This window comes from Narcine bancroftii, chromosome 6 (genome assembly GCF_036971445.1).
Source record: "Narcine bancroftii isolate sNarBan1 chromosome 6, sNarBan1.hap1, whole genome shotgun sequence".
In the NCBI taxonomy this organism is placed as follows: Eukaryota; Metazoa; Chordata; class Chondrichthyes; order Torpediniformes; family Narcinidae; genus Narcine; species Narcine bancroftii.
Window position 1 is genome coordinate 127,048,128 of NC_091474.1, and position 19,397 is coordinate 127,067,524.

A 19,397-nucleotide genomic window follows, 5' to 3' on the forward strand; every position below is an offset into this window, starting at 1 on the left:
TAGTTTTGAAGAGGTACTTTATTTAAAGCCATCCAAGTGTGCTGCACTGCAATGATCATGTTTTAGTTTGAAGAGCAATGGTTCATATTCAGGAATTTTAATCTGCTTACACTCAGACCTGCAGATTTCTGGTAATGTATATAGCTTCTGCATCTGTCCCACAGACTAAATGCTCTCCCACAATGTCCAAACTATTGACTGAAAGGTTATAATCTGACAGCAGACTTTTGGCATCCACTTTTCCTTTCGTAATGTCACTGGTAACCCATGCACTGCTCACTGACTGATTCATGTTGACATGGGAAACCAAATTATTCAATGCGTAGTTTCTTTTACCTAAGAAAATACAAGAAAAAAGTAACTGTCATAACTAGTATATAATTATATTGAACATGTCCCCTAATGTGTAATTAACTGAATGTACAGTACATCCAATGTTCAGAAGCACCAGTCTTGTAATAATGCTGAAATCACCGATCAAAATTTGCAGAAAACAGAAGATGTTGGAATTGCCCAGGTCAGACAGCAGTAAATACATTTTCAGCATTTTCTGGGTTTTTTTTTCAGAATTTCAGCACCTGCCTTTTTCCCCATGGCAATTCAATTCTGCTTTATTTACAATCATGTCTGATCGGCTTCTATTATTGCACATTCTCAATATTGTCGAAGCAATTTAAAAAAGTATTTCTAATGGTGGCTTTTGATTGTATGATTTAGAGATCATAAAGACATCCAGATAGAGACAGTGAGACATGGGAAGGCTAGCACTCCAAGTGTCAATAGAGAGGAATTTAACTCATGGCCATGTAAAATACTAAAGTGGGTAGATGTGTCAACTCCCACCCCAACTATGGCCTCTCTATTTGTAAAATCATAGCATTTAAAAAAAATAAAATATCCATTTCATAGCATTTATTGGATCTTTGCTAAAAACAACTTAAGCAATACTAACCAAAAAAGACTTCATACCTTGAAGAAAGGAAGGTTTTTCAGAATTAACAACAGATGCATTCCAATGCCACAAAGACCCATCCTCAGAGCAGGTAAAGACATGGTCAGGGTTGGAAGGATGAAAATGAACTTCCCACACTGTTGATTGAAAAAAACAAATCAATGAGAATGTCACGCTTTGTCATGCAGCCCAGAGGTCTTATTATGTTTATATAAAATATATTTGTCATTGACGTGATTGTCCACTGTGGTGATGACATTGCATGGTTGATTTGGCAAGACATTGTTCAAATCCATGTCTGGAAAAGATCAAGCCAAATGAATAACAAAACATTGTGTTTACCATACTTTAATGGACGTGGACATACCCCTCCATAAATCTTCATCCGCGAAGCCAAGCCAAAGAAGAAAAGAATGGATTAAGGTAATCAACACAGTCAACATCTTGTGCAGCTGTGAGGGGAGGTGGAGTTGAATAAAAGGCAGACTTTTTTTTAAATTTTTCACACCATAAATCACATTAGCCATGATATACACTTTTTCTTTTTCACACATATACAGTGACTTTTTCTCCCCCCCCTCCCTCCTCCCAAGCCACCCCCCCACCCCCCCCTCTCATCCATTTTAGGTATACAATCTAGGTTGCATTAAGCCAGTCAGACAATGTTGTCATTCAACAAAAATACACCAGAAATTCTACTGAGTCCATTCTTTTCTTTCCTTCTCCTTCCATCAACTTAGGTAATGTTTGTCCCCGGTAGGTTTTCGCTATTGTATTTAATGTAAGGCTCCCATACTTGTTCGAATATTTCAATATTATTTCTTAAACTATATGTTATTTTTTCTAATGGAATACATTTATTCATTTCTATATACCATTGTTGTATTTTCAGATTATCTTCCAATTTCCAGGTTGACATAATACATTCTTTTGCTACGGCTAGGGCTATCTTAACAAATCTTTTTTGTGCATCCTCCAGATCAATTCCAAATTCTTTGTTTTTTATGTTGCTTAGGAGAAAGATCTCTGGGTTCTTTGGTATATTGTTTTCTGTTATTTTATTTAATATCTGATTGAGATCATCCCAAAATTTTTCTACTCTCTCACATGAATAAAAGGCAGACTTAATGAAGAAAATGCATTTGAAAGGAAAAAATGCCATCCCTTTAAATACATTTTCATTAACAGAAAAAATGCAAGATTTCTGCAGAACTTCAAAACAAAATTCCAAATTGCTTTGTAGATTTACTACTAGTGAAAAGTATTCATACTTTTGTAATGTGATGTACTGCTGGCCAATCAACAATCTCCTTTTATCAAAAGCCATACCCTGCTGTCCAGCATCCAGCCAATCAGGTGTGTGCCTGCCCACAAGCCTGAGCCCACACTGCATTGGCTGGCCCTGGTAATTGGCCCCTGGTCTGCAGAGTGGGAAGTTCAGGCACTACCATTGGTCCCTGCTCAGCAGGACAGGACATATTTAAGTCTAAGCCAGTATTGGCCATGTCTTAGAACATTGTTCATTTCCCTACCACCCCCACCCCCGAGGATCACCACACATATATAATCAAAATCATTGAGGTTTCAATTAATCCAACAAGAATGAAGGTAGAGGGGGGGAATCCTTAAGAAATCAGCACCACACTGCACTAATTGCAATTAGTGACTGCTCGGAAACCAACAGAAAATGCTAATTATTTTGACAACCTCACTCTCAATAATTTAGTGACCATGAACCAGAAGATTTTCCAGCCTCTTGCAAAACACATTTTTTTAAAAATCGCATTTTAAATTAATTTAAAGGGAGCAAGAAACGAACAAGCATTCTGGATGCAAGCCTCAGTCACTAACCTACTCCATTCCTGGTTCAGTCCGGACCCCGGCACAAACATTGCTTGCAAAATGGACCCTCAGTTTACTTTCCAAACAAATTAATGAATCAGATGGCGAACTACAAAGATTTCTATACAATGGGATACACGAATATAGCTTTACAGCAAGTACACAGCAGAGTACTAGTTAGATAATGCCTGTTTTAAATTTCTCCTCACAGCCTACTTCTCTAACCTTTATATTTATCCTGTGTATTTGTTGTCTCTTTCAATTTAACTCAGTTCACTTACTATTATATATTTTCTTTGCAAGAACCCTTTCAGTTGCAGCACAAAAATTTTGGTGCAGTTGTACATTGAAACAAATAGTTAAAGCAAATAATCAGGGTATGATTAAGGGGAAAAAAAGAGCGATGTTGATGAGTTTATTGTCATATACAATGAATACCAGAGTTTACCGACTCTAATGGTTCAGTCTAAGTTTCAATTCTGGATTACACCTCTCCCTCTCTAACAAGTAGGACATAGGTTTAATCCACAATAGAAGAAATAGTATGGGAATTTTTCAGCTATCAGAGAATGAGAGGAGACAATTCAAACTTACTTTCTGCAGAATGAGCATCCAACACAGAGATAGGCACATTTCCTCGTCTGACATCCCAGATACATAATGTTCCATCCTGGCCACCTGTTCCCACTATGTGCTGCTGGCTCGGATGTCTGTCTACACAGTGCAGAGGCACGCGTTCATCTGTACTGCAAATGGAAGCATCCAAAAATGCAAACATTTCACATCATTTTAGTTCCAGGACAACCAAGTTTGCACACCCATTGAAACTCTAATGCAAGGGTTTGATAGAATAGTGTAGATATAAAGTTTTGACTAAAGTGAGATCAGAACTAGGGACCAAAATAACAAATTATATGGCTCATGTAGTAAATAGAGATTGAAATACCGTACTAATAAATCCAATAGAAAATACAGGAAAAAACTCTGCATTCATAAGTGGTAAGAATGCAGAACTTACAATTATAAATGAGCAAAAGGCACAAATGTCTTTATGGGCAAACCAAGCAAAGAGAAAGAAAGTGCTATATAATTGGATGGTGAAAGAGGTGTGGAGGACAAATTCCAGAAAAGAACTGCCAGTTTGTTACTCCACATCAACTCAATGCAAGTAGTTGAAAACTTTTCAACAGTAGTAAATTAATGTCAATTCAAGAATGGCTTTACCCTCTTGTTTAATTATGGAAAGGATATCTTTTTCAATCCAAGATAAGATGTCTTTTTATAAGTTGAAGTGGACTCCATTTGTAAAGTATATGCAATTAAGTTTGATTTAAGTATGCTCTTAGATGTGATATTTTAGATCTGATAAATCTTATTTTAATTATTTTTATTTGTCATATTTTTCTTTTTTTTGTGTGTTTTTTTTAAATACATAATATTATTAATTTTACTAATTCTTCACTCTTTATTTTGGGGGAGGGGAAGGGTGGTTTTTTTTAATATATATATATAGATTTTTAGTTCTTGTATATGTAGGGGGGGTTATTGAATTAAGTTAGGTTATTAATGTTGTATTGTAATTATATTATTTTATTTTATAACTTTTCTTTAAATGTAATCTTTCTTTTTATTCCTGTGATAAAACCTTTAAATAAAGTTTAAATAAAAAGAATGGCTCTACCCTTTCTCATCATCTGTGGAATCTTCTCTTTGATGGCTGCATTTTACACCCATTTGAGTAAGAAAGATTGATAACTATCCAAACATTTAAGGTAATAAATGTTAGCTATTTTGTGCAATTTTAAATCTAGAAAAAGGATTATTTTTCATCAAAAAGCTGAGATCCGAATGAAATAGTCACAGTTGAGGCATTTTGATCAAGTAAATAAGCCATCACTAGATTTACTGTACATTGTTGGCCATGATTCAAGGGCATCATTCACTCAGGTCAAGTTCAGATTGCAAATTCAGTCCAAAAACCTAGTTTTACACATCAGTGTAATAATGAGGGAGGAGTGATGTACTATTGCCTTTTGAGTGAGATATTCAACAAAGGCCTGCTGCACATGGACATAAATTACCTACCACAATATTTATGGAAGAGCAGAGGGTGGTTCAGTCAAATAGAAAATACGGTCATTTTCTGAATGTTTGTAGGACCTGTGATTATATTTCAAAAGAATACTATGAAGCATTACAAAAGTGTCAAAATTGTATAATGAAAAATAAGTTACTAAAGTCAGGACTGAGGGGAGAAGAAATTATTTAAAGTTGATATCTCAAAACAAAGGGATGAAAAGGTTTTAAGATATAGAAGGGGAGAAGAGATCTACAACCTGTGGAAATTATAGAAAGGCTGACAGTCAGTACAGCAAGTGAAAATAAAATACTGCAGATGGGATAAATAGGTGTCACACAATATTAAATGAGGACAAGTGTTGGGAATGTGAAATGGAAACCTAGAATCACTAATTGTCTGATGAGTATTTGATTTTATAGAGAGAAAATAAGGAAAAGAATGACACTTATTTGCACGATGGACTCTCAATACTACAAAACAGCGATCCTCTCCTCAAATGCTCCCTGCAGGGTTTAGAATGCTGTTACAGAGTTCTGTGTTGTGTTTTGGCCTATGTGTTGTGTGGTTTTATGTTAAAAAGTGACAGTTTGTCTTAGGGAGCCAAGGTGAAGGTGGACTGCTGAGAGAGTGGGAGATGGACTGGGCATGTGCAGAAAATGATCTAGAAATTTCTGGACTCGGAAGACAAACCACCACTGGGTGTGGCTGTGAAGTGGAAGGAGGCCCAAGCAGAGTAATTGTCTGGGAGCCAGTTTAGAATGTTGGGCATTTTAAAAGGGATGAACAATCCAAAGGCAGCCAGAAGGATCCAGTCCAAGCCATTGTTCCCCTCTCTGCAAGCAACACAAGAAGACAACTTCGAATTTTGTGCTCTCGCAAAGATCTTTTGGCTTCAGTTTAACAAACAAACTGAATTTTGTTTATGATCTTTGCTTCGGTTGAGATCGAAGTTTTGTGAGTCTTGTGTATTTTGTGTTTGTTTTGTGTCTAAGTTTTTCTGTGGGTTGGTTGGAAATATAACTTGGACTTTAATTACATGTGTTATATTTAGGTTGGGGAATTTATTAGTTTTACATTGTTATAGAAATTTACATAGTAACCAGTGGGCATTGTTATAAAAAGGGGGGATTTTTAATAAAAGTTTGAAGGTGAATTTTTGCTAATTAAGTAATTGTTCATCTTTACCCCTGTGTGATATGCCTTCTTTGTGGTTGCTGGTTTGATCTTGTAACAATGCATACAAGTGGAAACGGACATCTAATTCTAATGGGATAAGAACAGATCTGACCCAGGTAAATTGGAACAAAACAGGAATTGTTGGCTGATCTTGAGGAAGAGATGATTTAGAGTCGGTTGGGAACACTCCCATGATGAGCAAGGGGAAATGCAGAGCAACGTCAAAAAACGTGCCACACAATTTTTTATTAGAAAGCAGTAAAACATAGTCAAAAGAGTAACTGCTTTATTTTTTGAGATGTTTTCTCCTGTGTTCCAGTAAATAAATAATTGTTACATTTATTGGGCCTCTTCTCACCTTCCCCCATATCTTTCTGTTTTACAATGCATGAACAGAATTTCATTCAAACTTTTTTTGAAAGCCTGAAAAATCTATTATTACATTATTTATTTTAGGAATATTATAGATCAAAGGCACAAACCATGCAATTCTTGCTCATGCAACTGCAATTATACTCTCCATCTTGTAATTTTACCTGCATCAGCTATAGACTTAAAACAAGTTCATCTTAAACTTACAAAGAATATATCTGCAAAGGTTTGTTTCCTGGCTGCCTGAAGTCCCAGACTTTCAATTGTCCAATAGAATTGACTGTCAAAACCTCTGTGGTTCGCAGAAAGGTAACTGCATTAAGTGAACTGCTGTCAGCATTGTCTGAAAAGGAACAGAAGTAACAAGCTGAAACCTGGAGACTTACTTTCAAAGAAATATTCAGAACTAAAACTTGTCACAGTTTGTCAGGCTTTTATTCCAACAGTATCTTGTGAGGCAGAGCTTTATAACGAAAGCCTGCTCTCATTTTGCAATATTATTTCATATAGCATGTGCCAGTTAGTTGACAGCACTAAGTAGATTTGTGTTCCATTCCAAGGACATTTTCCCATCACACTCTTCAAAGAAAACTTTTACAGTGAAGCAGTGACTTACTAAAAGGACATGAAACCAAGGTTCTCTCAGGTGGACACAAACAAAATGATGCCATTATTTCAAGACAATCAAACAAATCACACTGTTGATCTGTGAACACCTTCACTCTGCATCATCTCGATGTATGTACTTTACTTTGGCTTGGCTTCGCGGACGAAGATTTATGGAGGGGGTAAAAATATACACATGTGATGCATGTGTATATATACATGTTAAATAGAAATTGACTGCTAAAAGTTCACCTTGCCACATAAGGAAAAGTAGCTCCAAGTACTCAATCTTTTATTGGGATTGCAAGCCATCCACAAGCAATATAACAGCTTTGAAAGTGACTGTTGTTTTTGAGCACAAGTAATTTAAATATTGACAAAAGCAATCACAGTTAATAAATTATAAATTAATTCCTTTTGCCAAACATCAGCACCTCTTTTATAGTCATTTGAAAACGACCCCACCGTCCAAAAATGTAATGAATTCTATTAACTTAGAAGACTAAACACATTGAATACAAGGGAGCGTATTTGAACACATAATATCTGCAAATAACATGCAAAACAAGAAAGCAATTAACAGTGTTACATCAGCGCACTAGATCAGATTAAAACTGAAAGATTTGCATAAAGTCAAGGTACCTATTATTAGTTACAAATTATGGCTGTTGTGTTCTGAATAGTTACAAATTATGGCTGTTGTGTTCTGAATACATTTTCAAAACCATAAGGTAAAAAATGAATACCAACAATCCAAATAATTCATACATTTTCTTCTGTAAGTCCATCTTTCTTTGGCTTGGCTTCGCGGACGAAGATTTATGGAGGGGGTAAAAAGTCCACGTCAGCTGCAGGCTCGTTTGTGGCTGACAAGTCCGATGCGGGACAGGCAGACACGATTGCAGCGGTTGCAGGGGAAAATTGGTTGGTTGGGGTTGGGTGTTGGGTTTTTCCTCCTTTGCCTTTTGTCAGTGAGGTGGGCTCTGCGGTCTTCTTCAAAGGAGGTTGCTGCCCGCCAAACTGTGAGGCGCCAAGATGCACGGTTTGAGGCGTTATCAGCCCACTGGCGGTGGTCAATGTGGCAGGCACCAAGAGATTTCTTTAGGCAGACCTTGTACCTTTTCTTTGGTGCACCTCTGTCACGGTGGCCAGTGGAGAGCTCGCCATATAACACGATCTTGGGAAGGCGATGGTCCTCCATTCTGGAGACGTGACCCATCCAGCGCAGCTGGATCTTCAGCAGCGTGGACTCGATGCTGTCGACCTCTGCCATCTCGAGTACTTCGACGTTAGGGATGAAAGCGCTCCAATGGATGTTGAGGATGGAGCGGAGACAACGCTGGTGGAAGCGTTCTAGGAGCCGTAGGTGGTGCCGGTAGAGGACCCATGATTCGGAGCCGAACAGGAGTGTGGGTATGACAACGGCTCTGTATACGCTTATCTTTGTGAGGTTTTTCAGTTGGTTGTTTTTCCAGACTCTTTTGTGTAGTCTTCCAAAGGCGCTATTTGCCTTGGCGAGTCTGTTGTCTATCTCATTGTCGATCCTTGCATCTGATGAAATGGTGCAGCCGAGATAGGTAAACTGGTTGACCGTTTTGAGTTTTGTGTGCCCGATGGAGATGTGGGGGGGCTGGTAGTCATGGTGGGGAGCTGGCTGATGGAGGACCTCAGTTTTCTTCAGGCTGACTTCCAGGCCAAACATTTTGGCAGTTTCCGCAAAGCAATCTCCTTCCAAAACCCATAGGTGTTGGAAGATATTTTTTCCAAAAATGGAAGTAGTTTTTGTTTACTGATTGCCTAATGAGGATACTATTCTGGATCAAAATCAAAATAGAGCAAAACTAAGCGGAGTCATCAGGAAGGCAAAGGGAAATTGATACTGTAAATCTGATTCCAGTTGAAGAACAACTATTCTGCTGTTATCAGACCACTAAATTAACCTTCCCATGAGTCAAAGATGTCTTTCACTGTTTAACTGTACTTTTCCCTTTAATACAGCTTATTTATTGTGACATGATTCTTTGCACATTTTTTTTTTTAATAAATTCTTGCACTACCTGCTTAACTTGACTAGGTTTCCTTGCCTGGATAACAATTTTTCACAGCACCTTGATACACATGATGAACAATTCAATTTTATTTCTATTTACAATTTGTTTTTGATTTTTTTCGTATTTCCTCAGGGAATACTCTGCAGTGGGTTAAGGCAAAATAGCAAACCCACATTGGACAAGAGTCTGAAGTACAGCATATCCATCTGATTGGAGCTTCAAATGTACTCAGGACAAACTATCCACTTCAAACTGCCCATTCACCAAGTAAAGCATCAACCTCAGTCTCCGTTGCACATACATACCACAGTCATGTTGCAAAATATTACAGCAAAGACCCACAATCTCCACAAACAAGGACAATGGAGAGCAAATGCATAGAATACCAACAACTCCCACTCCCACAGCATCCCAGGTTGGAAATACATTCAGCATCATTTCATTTTACCAAACAAAATCTTGGAACTTATTCCTTAACATCAATGGGGATATTTACTCCACAAGGATTCTAGCAGAAGATTACCAGCTCCACGAGGATTCTAGCAGAAGATTACCAGCTCCATGAGGACAATTTGCCTTGTTCCAAAATTCCAACCCCTTTCAACAGAATGTACCTCCTGTGTTACAACCAAATAAAAAGATTGCTCGGCCATGTACATCCCATCATGTACAAGGTCCCACATGAGGTTATAACAAAATAAAGGATCAAAAGATTGGACAATCCGTTGGCTAATGGCAGAAAACACAAGTAAATACGAGTTTTTTTTTTAACATTGGGTAATGGCAACTAGCAAGATACCACAGGGAAGGATCCTTGGGCCTCATCTATTTATAATCTATTATAATGTATCCAAGTGGAAGGATGATCCAAAGCTAATAGAGTGACTGGCATGGATGGCAAAAATCTTTAAAGGGAAAACATGAAGCTTGGTTAAAAAAAAACTACAAAAAATTAAGTCTCCCTAGTGTTGGTATTCAGATGAGACCAGATGACCTTTAATGAATTATAAAATTAACATAGAAATCCAATAACATAGAGAAACCAATGGTACACCAGCATAACTACAAAGGTATTGGAATGCAAGAGTAAAGACTTATGTTAATTATGTAGGGCTGTGACGAGACCATAACGGAAGCACTTGGTAGTTTACCAAGAAAGGACAACTGTCCTTAGTGGAAATGCAGGGAAGGCTCATCTGATTGATTCCCTGAGGAAAGGTTGAATGCATTAGGTATACTACTAGTGGACTTGTTTAAGAGGGCTTAACAGATTATATGCTGGAAGGACATTTCTTCCCCTATCCCACCCAGCTGAAATGGCTAGTGCTAGGGTAGCAGATAAAGTGGGAGGGGTCAAGATCTCAGCAAAAGGGATGAACCATTTAGTACTAAGAAAGAAGACAAATTTCCCACAAAGAATTGCAGGTCTTTGAAATTTACAATTGAAAATGTAGTGGATGGTCAACATTTGATAATGAAAGCAAACTTGCAGACCTGAAAAATCTTATTTAATCGAGGAGCAGGTTTGAAGGAAAGAGGTAGATAGAGTAGCACAGGAATTTAAGGAAGAAATTCAAGAGCTTGTGGTTTTGATAGAAAAAGCCAGTCACCAGCGATAGAAGGAATTAAAAATGTGGAATGATTACAAATTCAGATGAAGGAAGGGGATTACCAGAATTGGGAATGAAATCACTCCCATTCAGGTGGTGACCCATGGAAAAGGAGCAAGTCCATTACTGCAAAACATACCTATGAAAACATGGTTGGATGCAGAGATCTGGGTACTTGTGATACTGCTTTCAGGCCAGGGGATAGGATGACACTAAGATTAGTCAGGGGTGAATTCTCCCATGCAATTGAGAAGGTAAAGCATGGATACACTCAGAACCACAGACAGCTGTGTGACACCAACAGCACGAGATGCACATGGCAAGGGATCAAGACTACAACGGATCACAAGTCAATAACACCTCCCTTCGCAACAGACTACTCATCTTCTATTCACGGTTTGAGCAGAACAAGGTGACACTGATAAACGGGCCCCCTGCATAGCCACACAAGGTGAAGAGAACCCTATCCAAGTTGAACACACAAGGTAGAACCAGACCACATACCATATATTTCGGCATATACCGAACCCCCTGCCCCCTTTTTTTCAGCTTCATTTTAAGGGTTTTATGGTATATCCAGTGTACAAGTCAACCCCCATTTTCTGGATGCCTGAGGTGCTCTGTTGACTGGCATAGAAGTCAACCCCCAAAGATTGTGATGCCTGAGATGGGCCTTTGACCTGCGTCTGTCAATCCCCATAGATTACGCGGATTGACCTGTTGGGCATTGGCTGGAGGTGATTGCTATCATGGATTGTCCATCGACACAACACAGCATCCGATGAAAATATGAAGCGAGCTTTAAGTTGAAAGTGATAGAAATTACCAAGAAAACCAACAACTGGGCTGCTGCGAGAACATTTGATGTGGATGAGAAGTTGGTTAGAAATTGGAGGAAGAAAGAAGAGACTTTAAGAAAAATACCAAAAAGGCAATGTTCCTTGGCCAATGAGTGATTACTTTTCTCAGAGTTGGAAAATCACGTTGCAGAATGGGTACGCGAACAGAGGCACAAGATTGCTGAATAGACACCCGAAATAAAAGAAGAACATTTGCACTGCAGTGGGCCAAGACACATCCAGACCTCAGTGATGATTTTGAGGCTACAATTGGCTGGAGCAATCGTTTAATGACAGGAAAAATCTGGTATTTTGCCAAAAAAACAAAAATTGCACAGAAACTACCAAAAGATCTTGATCATAAAGTTGTAAGTTTTCTCCAGTTTATTATACGTAACTGGCAGAAACACCAGTGTGCATTGGCAAATATCAGAAACATGGATGAAACCCCCATAAATTTTGACATGATAGGCAATAGAACAGTGGAATGGAAAGGTGTTAAAACTGTGCAAACCTGAAGTACAGGCCAGTTATGTATAATAAACTAGTGAAAACTTGCAACTTTATGATCAAGATCTTTTGATACTTTCTGTGCAATCTTTCCTGTCCATGAAACAATTATACCAGCCAACTGTAGCCTCAAAATCATCACTGACATCTGGGTGCCACTTGGCCCACTACAGGCCATGGTGTGAAAAAACACACACAGGCAGGAGAAACTCAACAGGTCAAATAGTGTCTTTATGTAGCAAAGGTAAAGATGCATCACCATCAGTTCAGGCATAAGACCTTCTTCAAGGTGTGGGGGACCATGAGAGATGTCCGAACAAAAGCGGGGAGGGTGGTGGGAGATGAAAAATGGGGGGTTGGGGAGGACTGGAGGAGAGAGGAGTCTAGACTAGGTGGAGAAAGGAAGTAGGAACTGGAATGACTAGTTAAATGGGGGGAGAGGGAAAAAGGCAAACTAATTTCTCCAGCATTTGTGTTTTTTCACTTAACCATGGTGTCAACAGAATCCTGTTTCACTGCAGGCCAAGGTGTTATTGTGGATGGCCAACAGGACAAAGTTAAGACCCATGGTAATCTTCAAACGCAAAATTAAACTGAAAATGACATTCCCCGCAGGTATGTTTGCACATTTTCATGAAAAAGGATGAATGGATGAAAATGGTGTAAAACTAAGGACAATGTGTGGAATGGGCAATCAGGCAGTTTACGCAAAGATCGGAGTTTGCTGGTCTGGTATATATTTTGTAGCCACTTAACTGAGATTAGCTCTACATAATACTTATATGGCGGTTATCCCGGGTGGTTTGACGTCTCCATTGCAACCTCTCAATGACTGCTTGAACAAGCCATTCAAAGACCACGTGCAAGAGGAATGGAATACATGGATGTCGAGTGCACAAAAATCGTTCCCAAAAGGCGGGGCAATGTGTGCTGCATCACTTGAAATGCGGTGTAACTTCATGCTCAAGGCACGGGACAAAGTTAAAGTAGAGACTGTGATAAAATCATTTCAAAAGTGCAGTATCTCTTGTGCAATTGATGGCACGGAAGATGATTTATTGTGGGACACAGCCTCATCAGATACAGAAAGTATGGGTGTGCTTGCTGCCATCTTTGCTTCAGATGATGATAGCATTTTGAAGTGTTCTAATTATGTTATTTTCAATAAAAATCTCAATGAAAATCTGTTGCAGTTGGATTTTTTTTTTGTTTTTCAAAAGTCAACATACGCCAGATCAGCATGAATTGGATTTTGAGCTGAATTTTGGTGTCAAAAGTATATCTGGCTATAAGCAGACCCCCCTAGTTTTTGCAAGATTTTTTTGGGTTTCACAACTTGACTTGTATGCCAAAATATATGGTTCCTGTTTGGGTAATGAAGGACTGCTCATACCAATTGACAGAGGTCTTCACAGACATTTCAACCCCTCACTACACCTGTCCATTGTTCCTGCAGGGTTCAAGACAGTCACCATCATCCCAGTACCCAAGAGGGCGACAATTACAGGCCTCAATGACTACTGCCCTCCACCATTATTAAATGCTTTGAGTATCTGGTGAGGGAATGGATGAAAGCATACCTCCCAGAGAGGCTGGCCTCAGTTCTATTTTCCTATAGAAAGAACATTTCACAGACGATGCTATATAGCTTTGTCCCTTCACTCCATCCTGACTCACCTGGAGAACTGTGCCTCATACGCCACACTGCTGTTTATTGACTTCAGCTCTGTGTTCATTTTAATACAATCATTCCCCAGAGGCTGGGACTGAACATTCCTCTCTGTAACTAGATTCTGGACTTCCTAATGGAAAGACCACAGTCTGCCCTGGTCAGTAGTAGAATGTCAAGCACCATCACACTGAGCACTGGCGCATCTCAGGGCTGTGTGCTCAGTCCGCTCCTGTTCACGCTACTGACCCATGACTGCATCACCAGATCCAGCTCCAACAGAGTTATCAAGTTTGCAGATAACACCATAGTGTTTGGCCCCATCAACAACAATGAGTTGCACGGGAGAGGTGGAAAAACTCGTGAAATGGTGCGGGAGTAACAACCTGAGTCTCAACGAGGACAAATCAAAGGAGATGATCGTGGACTTAAGGAGGACCACGAACGATCACCTTCCACTACGCATCAACAGCTCTGTAGTGAATAGTGGAGAGCACCAAGTTCCTTGGAGTTCACTTAAGTTGTGACCCATTGTTGACACACATCTCACTTGTCACGAAGGCGCAACAGCAACTGTACTTCTTGAGAAGATTGAAGTGGGCAAAGCCACTATAAAGTTAACATTCTGCAGGAGCTCCATCGATAGCATACTGGGTGGCTGCATCATAGTGTAGTACGATTGCTGCAGAGAAATGGATCGGAGGTCAATCCACAAGACTGTAAAAGTGGCAGAGAGGGTCACTGAAGTCTCCTCGCCCCCATCGATCTGATCTACAGGGATTGCTATCTGAAGAGGGCACATAAAATCATCCACCCTGCACAAAGCATCTTTCAGCTGCTCCTGTCGTCAAAGAGATAGAGGAGTATCAGAGCCAGGCTGAGGAACAGCTTCTTCCCACGGGCAGGGAGAATGCTGAATGACTAACCATCTGAGACTCTCACATTCATGAGCAACATCTATTTATTTGTATAGATGGATATTTGTCCTGCATTATGTTTTGTTTGTCTGTATGTACGTGTGTTATATTTGGGTGTCTGTTTGCGTGTTTTGCACCAAGGACCGGAGAACGCTGTTTCATCAGGCTGTACTTGTGCAATCAGATCACAATAAACTTGACTTGATATTTGATTTTTCTAGCAGGACAAGATTCTTCAGCAAAATCAGCCATATTTCCTTCCACCCACCTATGGTCTGCACTGGTTCCTTTATGTCAGACTGGAAATGGTTGATTCGGCCATCCTCTCCAACTGTAACAATCTCAGAACCACTACAAACCAGGCTGGTGCAAGGGGCACTGTTGTTGGAATGATAGTGGACATGGTCCCAGTGCTGTGCGACCGAAAGTGTCTACAGGAGAGTCAAAGAAAAAGCAAACACAAAATAGGTACTCGATCAGGATTCTCAAAACAATGACGACATTGGAAGCAAAGATTAAAATAACAGAAATGATAGAGGCAATTGCTCTTTAAAGAAAAATTATCCAATTTCCTGACTGTAAAAGGATCTGGTTCTTACTTTCTTAAGCAGTTAAACCACAAAATTTCGAACAAGTTTAATACAGGATTTTTAGAAAACAACATATGAAAACACACTAAACAAGAGTATTCCTATCATATTTTATTTTGCTTTTAAATTCGCAGCACTTAAATATTATTGTAAAAACTTACCTGGCTATTTGGATGATGTCGGAATATTGTTACACTGCCTGTAGATGAAGCAGTTATGATCCTCTCCTGGTCTAGAAACTAGAAAGCAAATATTGCCTTTATAACTTTACTGTATTTAACTATGATTAGAAGAAAGTTGGCACAAAATTGCAGCAGCAATGGGGAAATCAGGCATTTTGTAGACAAAAATACAACTCACTAGCACCAAATGTATAACTGAACATAAACAGGGTCACTTGCTTTGAAACATTACATCATCTGTATTAAGACTCCAGCTCAAATATTTTTTTTTTTAAAAATAACTTCTTTGTTCAATAATGAGTTTTTAATAGTAAACCAAGAACACAAGAAATTATGAGTGGTAGGCTACCAGGCCTTCAAGTATGCTTCATCATTCAACATGATCACTGCTGATCTACCCTGTCCTCAACTCCTCTTCTGTGCCAGTTTCCCATCACCCTCAATTCCTTGTTCTTTAAATATTTAATGTTCTCTACCTGCATTTTATTGAGAGATGTTGTAAATGGAGCCTGGTGCGAGAATCAAAAGTTAGAATAGAAGTGAGATGCACGATTTCTTGCAAACTTTGACTCCTATTTCGCAGTTACCTGTAAATCCATGACATCACCATGGTGGTTTATTTCACACATGAGCTCAGGATCCTCCACAAATAATTGGTCTGATTCAATGTTATCAATGTCATGCGTCTCCCAAAGGCACACTTTGTTCTGCTGCTTTGGGGAAAAAAAAGTCATCAACAAGTCTTCAAAATTAAATGATCGTACTGTTCATTAGAAGTGAACCAGCTAATAAAGTTGTGAAATAAAGAAGATGCACTGCTGGTCTTTGAGTGAGAGCAGAAAGACATGTAAACTGCAAAAAAGGCTCTCGAATCACATGGTTACGTAGGCTTAAAAACATAAATCACATCAGTGGTACACTTTGAATGAGATGATTAATTAGTACAATGCAACATTCATGTATTTAATATGAGAGATTGAATGTCAAAACAGGTAAATGTGCAAGGCAGAAAAGTTTAAAATGGGCACAACAGAATGACCTGCAAAATTCAAAAGATGAAGTCCAACAGTACCTTCCTCCTCAGGAATCAATCTGGTGAACATTTATAGGACCCACTTCATCCTAGCCCAGTCAACAAGCTTGAAGGCAGTTTCTTGCCCACAGTTATCAAGGACCTGAATGAACCTGACAACTTGCTGCCCTCGCTATAACAGATGTTTTCACTGCCACATTCTATTCTGCAATTATGCTCTTCTCTTACTTTGTACAGTTGTCTGCATGTTAGGAGTTAATTTGCTGGGCTGCTAACAAAAGAATCCTCACTGTTTCAAGGATTAACGTGACAATAAACTTTAACTATAGTATAAATATTTCTTTAAGGTGAGCAAATTGGCTTTGGTTAACTCCCCTTTTATGCCCAGACTCCCCACTTTCACACCAGGGTGCACATCCCCTTCCCGCCAGGAGGCGCACACCCCCACACTTCCCCCAGAGTAAACCCTGCTTCCTCCTGGGGTAAAACCCCTTTCCCCATTCCCCTTTCCTCTGGGGAAAACCCCTTCCCCCATTCCATCTGGGGTAAGTTACCCTATTTCCCTCTGGGTAAACCCCACCCCTTTGCCCAGGTTTAAACCCCCTACCCCCAGGATAATCCCCAACCCCTTACCCCTGGGGTAATCACCTTCCCCTGGGGTAATCACCTTCCCCTGGGGTAATCCCCAAACCTCCCCCCCCCACCCAGGGTAAACCACCCCAACCCCTTCCACCTCCCTCCCACTCACTCTTGGAACATACACACACCCTTTCCCTACCTTCCCAGCTGCTCTCGGTACACACAACCCTTCCCCACCCCACCTGCTTCCAGGACACATCCCCACCTGCTCCCGGGACACACATCTCTCCCCTTCCCCCACCTGTTTCCGGGACACACACCCCTTCTCTTCCACCCCCCCCACCTGCTCCCGGGGCACACACACCCCGCCCCGCCCACCCGTTCCCGGAACACACCTACACCTCTTTCCCTCCTTGCTCCCCGTACACACCCACCCCTTCCCTCCCCATACACAAACACCCCTCCCCGCCTCCCTCCACACCCGCTCCCGGGACCTACACCTCCTTTCCTCCCTGCTCCTGGTACACACCTCCGCATCCCAGGAGCCGGTCGCGACACATTGCGGCGGCCTCAGGCTGGAGCCGGGCTCCGGCCGCCACCGGGTGCGGCTGATCTTCTGAGACACAAATCGGCCATGCATGGTCGCGAGGGATGCTGGGACGGTTAATTTCCGGCCGGACGCAGCTACTTCCGGAGGGGAGATGTGCCAACCCGGAGCAGCGGACCCTGTATTCTGTGCTCCGGTTGCCCAGCTGAAGTCGCCACGGTTAAAGGGAAGGGTGTGGATTCAACACAGGCCGTCGCACTGTAAGTGACATTCCTAAAGATCGCTGGAGCAGGGTTCGTACGCTCTTGATAACAGGCAGAGGGGAGCATTAGCTTTGACCGGCGCATCGTTCATCCTGGCGTTTGTAGGGCGACGCCGAGGGACGTGGGCGAGTGGGCTGCCCGTCACATCTGGCGTGATGTTGTGCCCCGTCTTCCCCCTCAAGTCGATGCCAAAGTTGTCATAGCCTCTAGAGTTTGCCTGACAGTCTTTAGCCCTCATTCAACACCAATACATTTCATGTATCCCGACATATCTCCACTTCATAAGTTCTCCAGGAATTGAAAGCACCTTATGATAGTCTGAGTTTCTCAAGGGATGCAGATTTATTCCAGATTGGTTGCAACTACTGAAATGTCAAAGATGTTAAAACAAGGATGTTCCTGATTGTGTCGATAAACGCATCATGGTAATATTCATGGAAAGACAGGGAAACTCTCATTGCCCAATCAGACACCAGCAAACTAGTCGATTTTTTTCGTTTTTGCTGATTTCAGTCTTGCAAATTGACTTTTTTTAAATCAAAGTACCAGTGATGAAGCATCATATGTATTTATTTAGCCATGAAATGTTTTGGAAAACTTCAGGAATGCAAAAGTTGGTAATATAAGATAGAATTCCTTTCTCTTACCCCAAATTATTTTTGACTGAGTAATTGTCAGGAAATTCAGCTTGAGAGATATTAAACTGACAGTTTTGTTGTTTTCTGATTTCCTCCTCCAGCAAAATAATGAGGAATTGGTGGTGGGAGGGGGGGTGGGGAGCTCAGCAGGTCAGGCAACATCCTTGGAGAGAAATTGACAGCCAATGTTTCAGGTCGGACCCTTGTTCAAAGATTGAAGTAGGGTGGATGAAATTGGAAAATTCAAATTTTATGCTGTTGTGTTTTAGGCCACCCGTTTACAGCACTAAAAAAGGCCATGTCGGCCCTTCAAGTCCGTACCGGTTCACTTGAACAACTCCACTAGCTCCTCCGCAAACTCCTGAGGAAGTAGAGGCTTTCTTCATGATGCCATTGGTGTGTTGGTTCCAGGAAAGATCTTCCGAGATAGTGACTCCCAAGAACCTACATTTGCTCATCCTCTCCACCTCTGATCCCCCTCTTCTGATTCACGTGTATTCTTTCACCTACCAGTCCCTTCTCGATTACTGAGCTCACCAGTTCACTCTTCCTTCTTAATGATGATCCAAACTGTTGATTTTGGTCATCCTAAGGTTTGGGCGTCTCACCTTGTCTAGTTTCATCTGTATTTAATCTGTTCTTCACCCCCCCCATAATATTTTTCCCTTTACCATTCTCTTTACTTCTCCCACCTTCTTTTGTCCAGTAACATATTGCCTCTTGGTCCCTTCCCAGCCTTTATCCTAAACCCTTTTATGCTTTGTGTCCTCCCTTCCCATCCCAGTCTCAATAAAGAATACTGACTTGAAATGTTGGCTGACAATTTCTCTTCATGGATGCTTCTTGATCTGCTGAGTCCCTCCAACTCATCTGTTTGCCTGAGATTCCATTATCTGCAGTTCTTGAGTTTCTCTGTTTTCTTCTCCTTTCTCTCTTAAACA

The 19,397-nt window shown here is 40.6% G+C and overlaps 2 protein-coding genes across 5 annotated transcripts in view; one reads left to right on the forward strand and one right to left on the reverse strand.

Annotated features, from left to right (window-relative positions):
• Nucleotides 1-17,680, reverse strand: nup43 (nucleoporin 43). Its single transcript, XM_069886036.1, has 8 exons — nt 17,538-17,680; nt 15,984-16,106; nt 15,376-15,453; nt 14,893-15,055; nt 6,630-6,765; nt 3,389-3,540; nt 970-1,089; nt 1-336 (listed from the first exon to the last, which is right to left on the reverse strand). The coding sequence occupies exons 1-8, from the start codon at nt 17,646-17,648 to the stop codon at nt 113-115; spliced, it is 1,107 nt and encodes a 368-aa protein (XP_069742137.1). The 5' UTR covers nt 17,649-17,680; the 3' UTR covers nt 1-112.
• The window catches only part of shprh (SNF2 histone linker PHD RING helicase), a 116,186-nt gene continuing 114,459 nt past the window's right edge, over nt 17,671-19,397 (forward strand). For 2 of the 4 annotated variants that reach the window (XR_011340291.1, XR_011340290.1), the window contains exon 1: nt 17,671-17,815. Coding sequence is in view for 1 of the 4 variants with exons in the window: in XM_069886034.1 (XP_069742135.1) it covers nt 17,710-17,815 (106 nt within the window). In the remaining 3 variants the exon portion in view is untranslated. The remainder of the gene's footprint in view (nt 17,816-19,397) is intronic. The other 2 variants (XR_011340289.1, XM_069886034.1) reach the window with 2 other exon arrangements.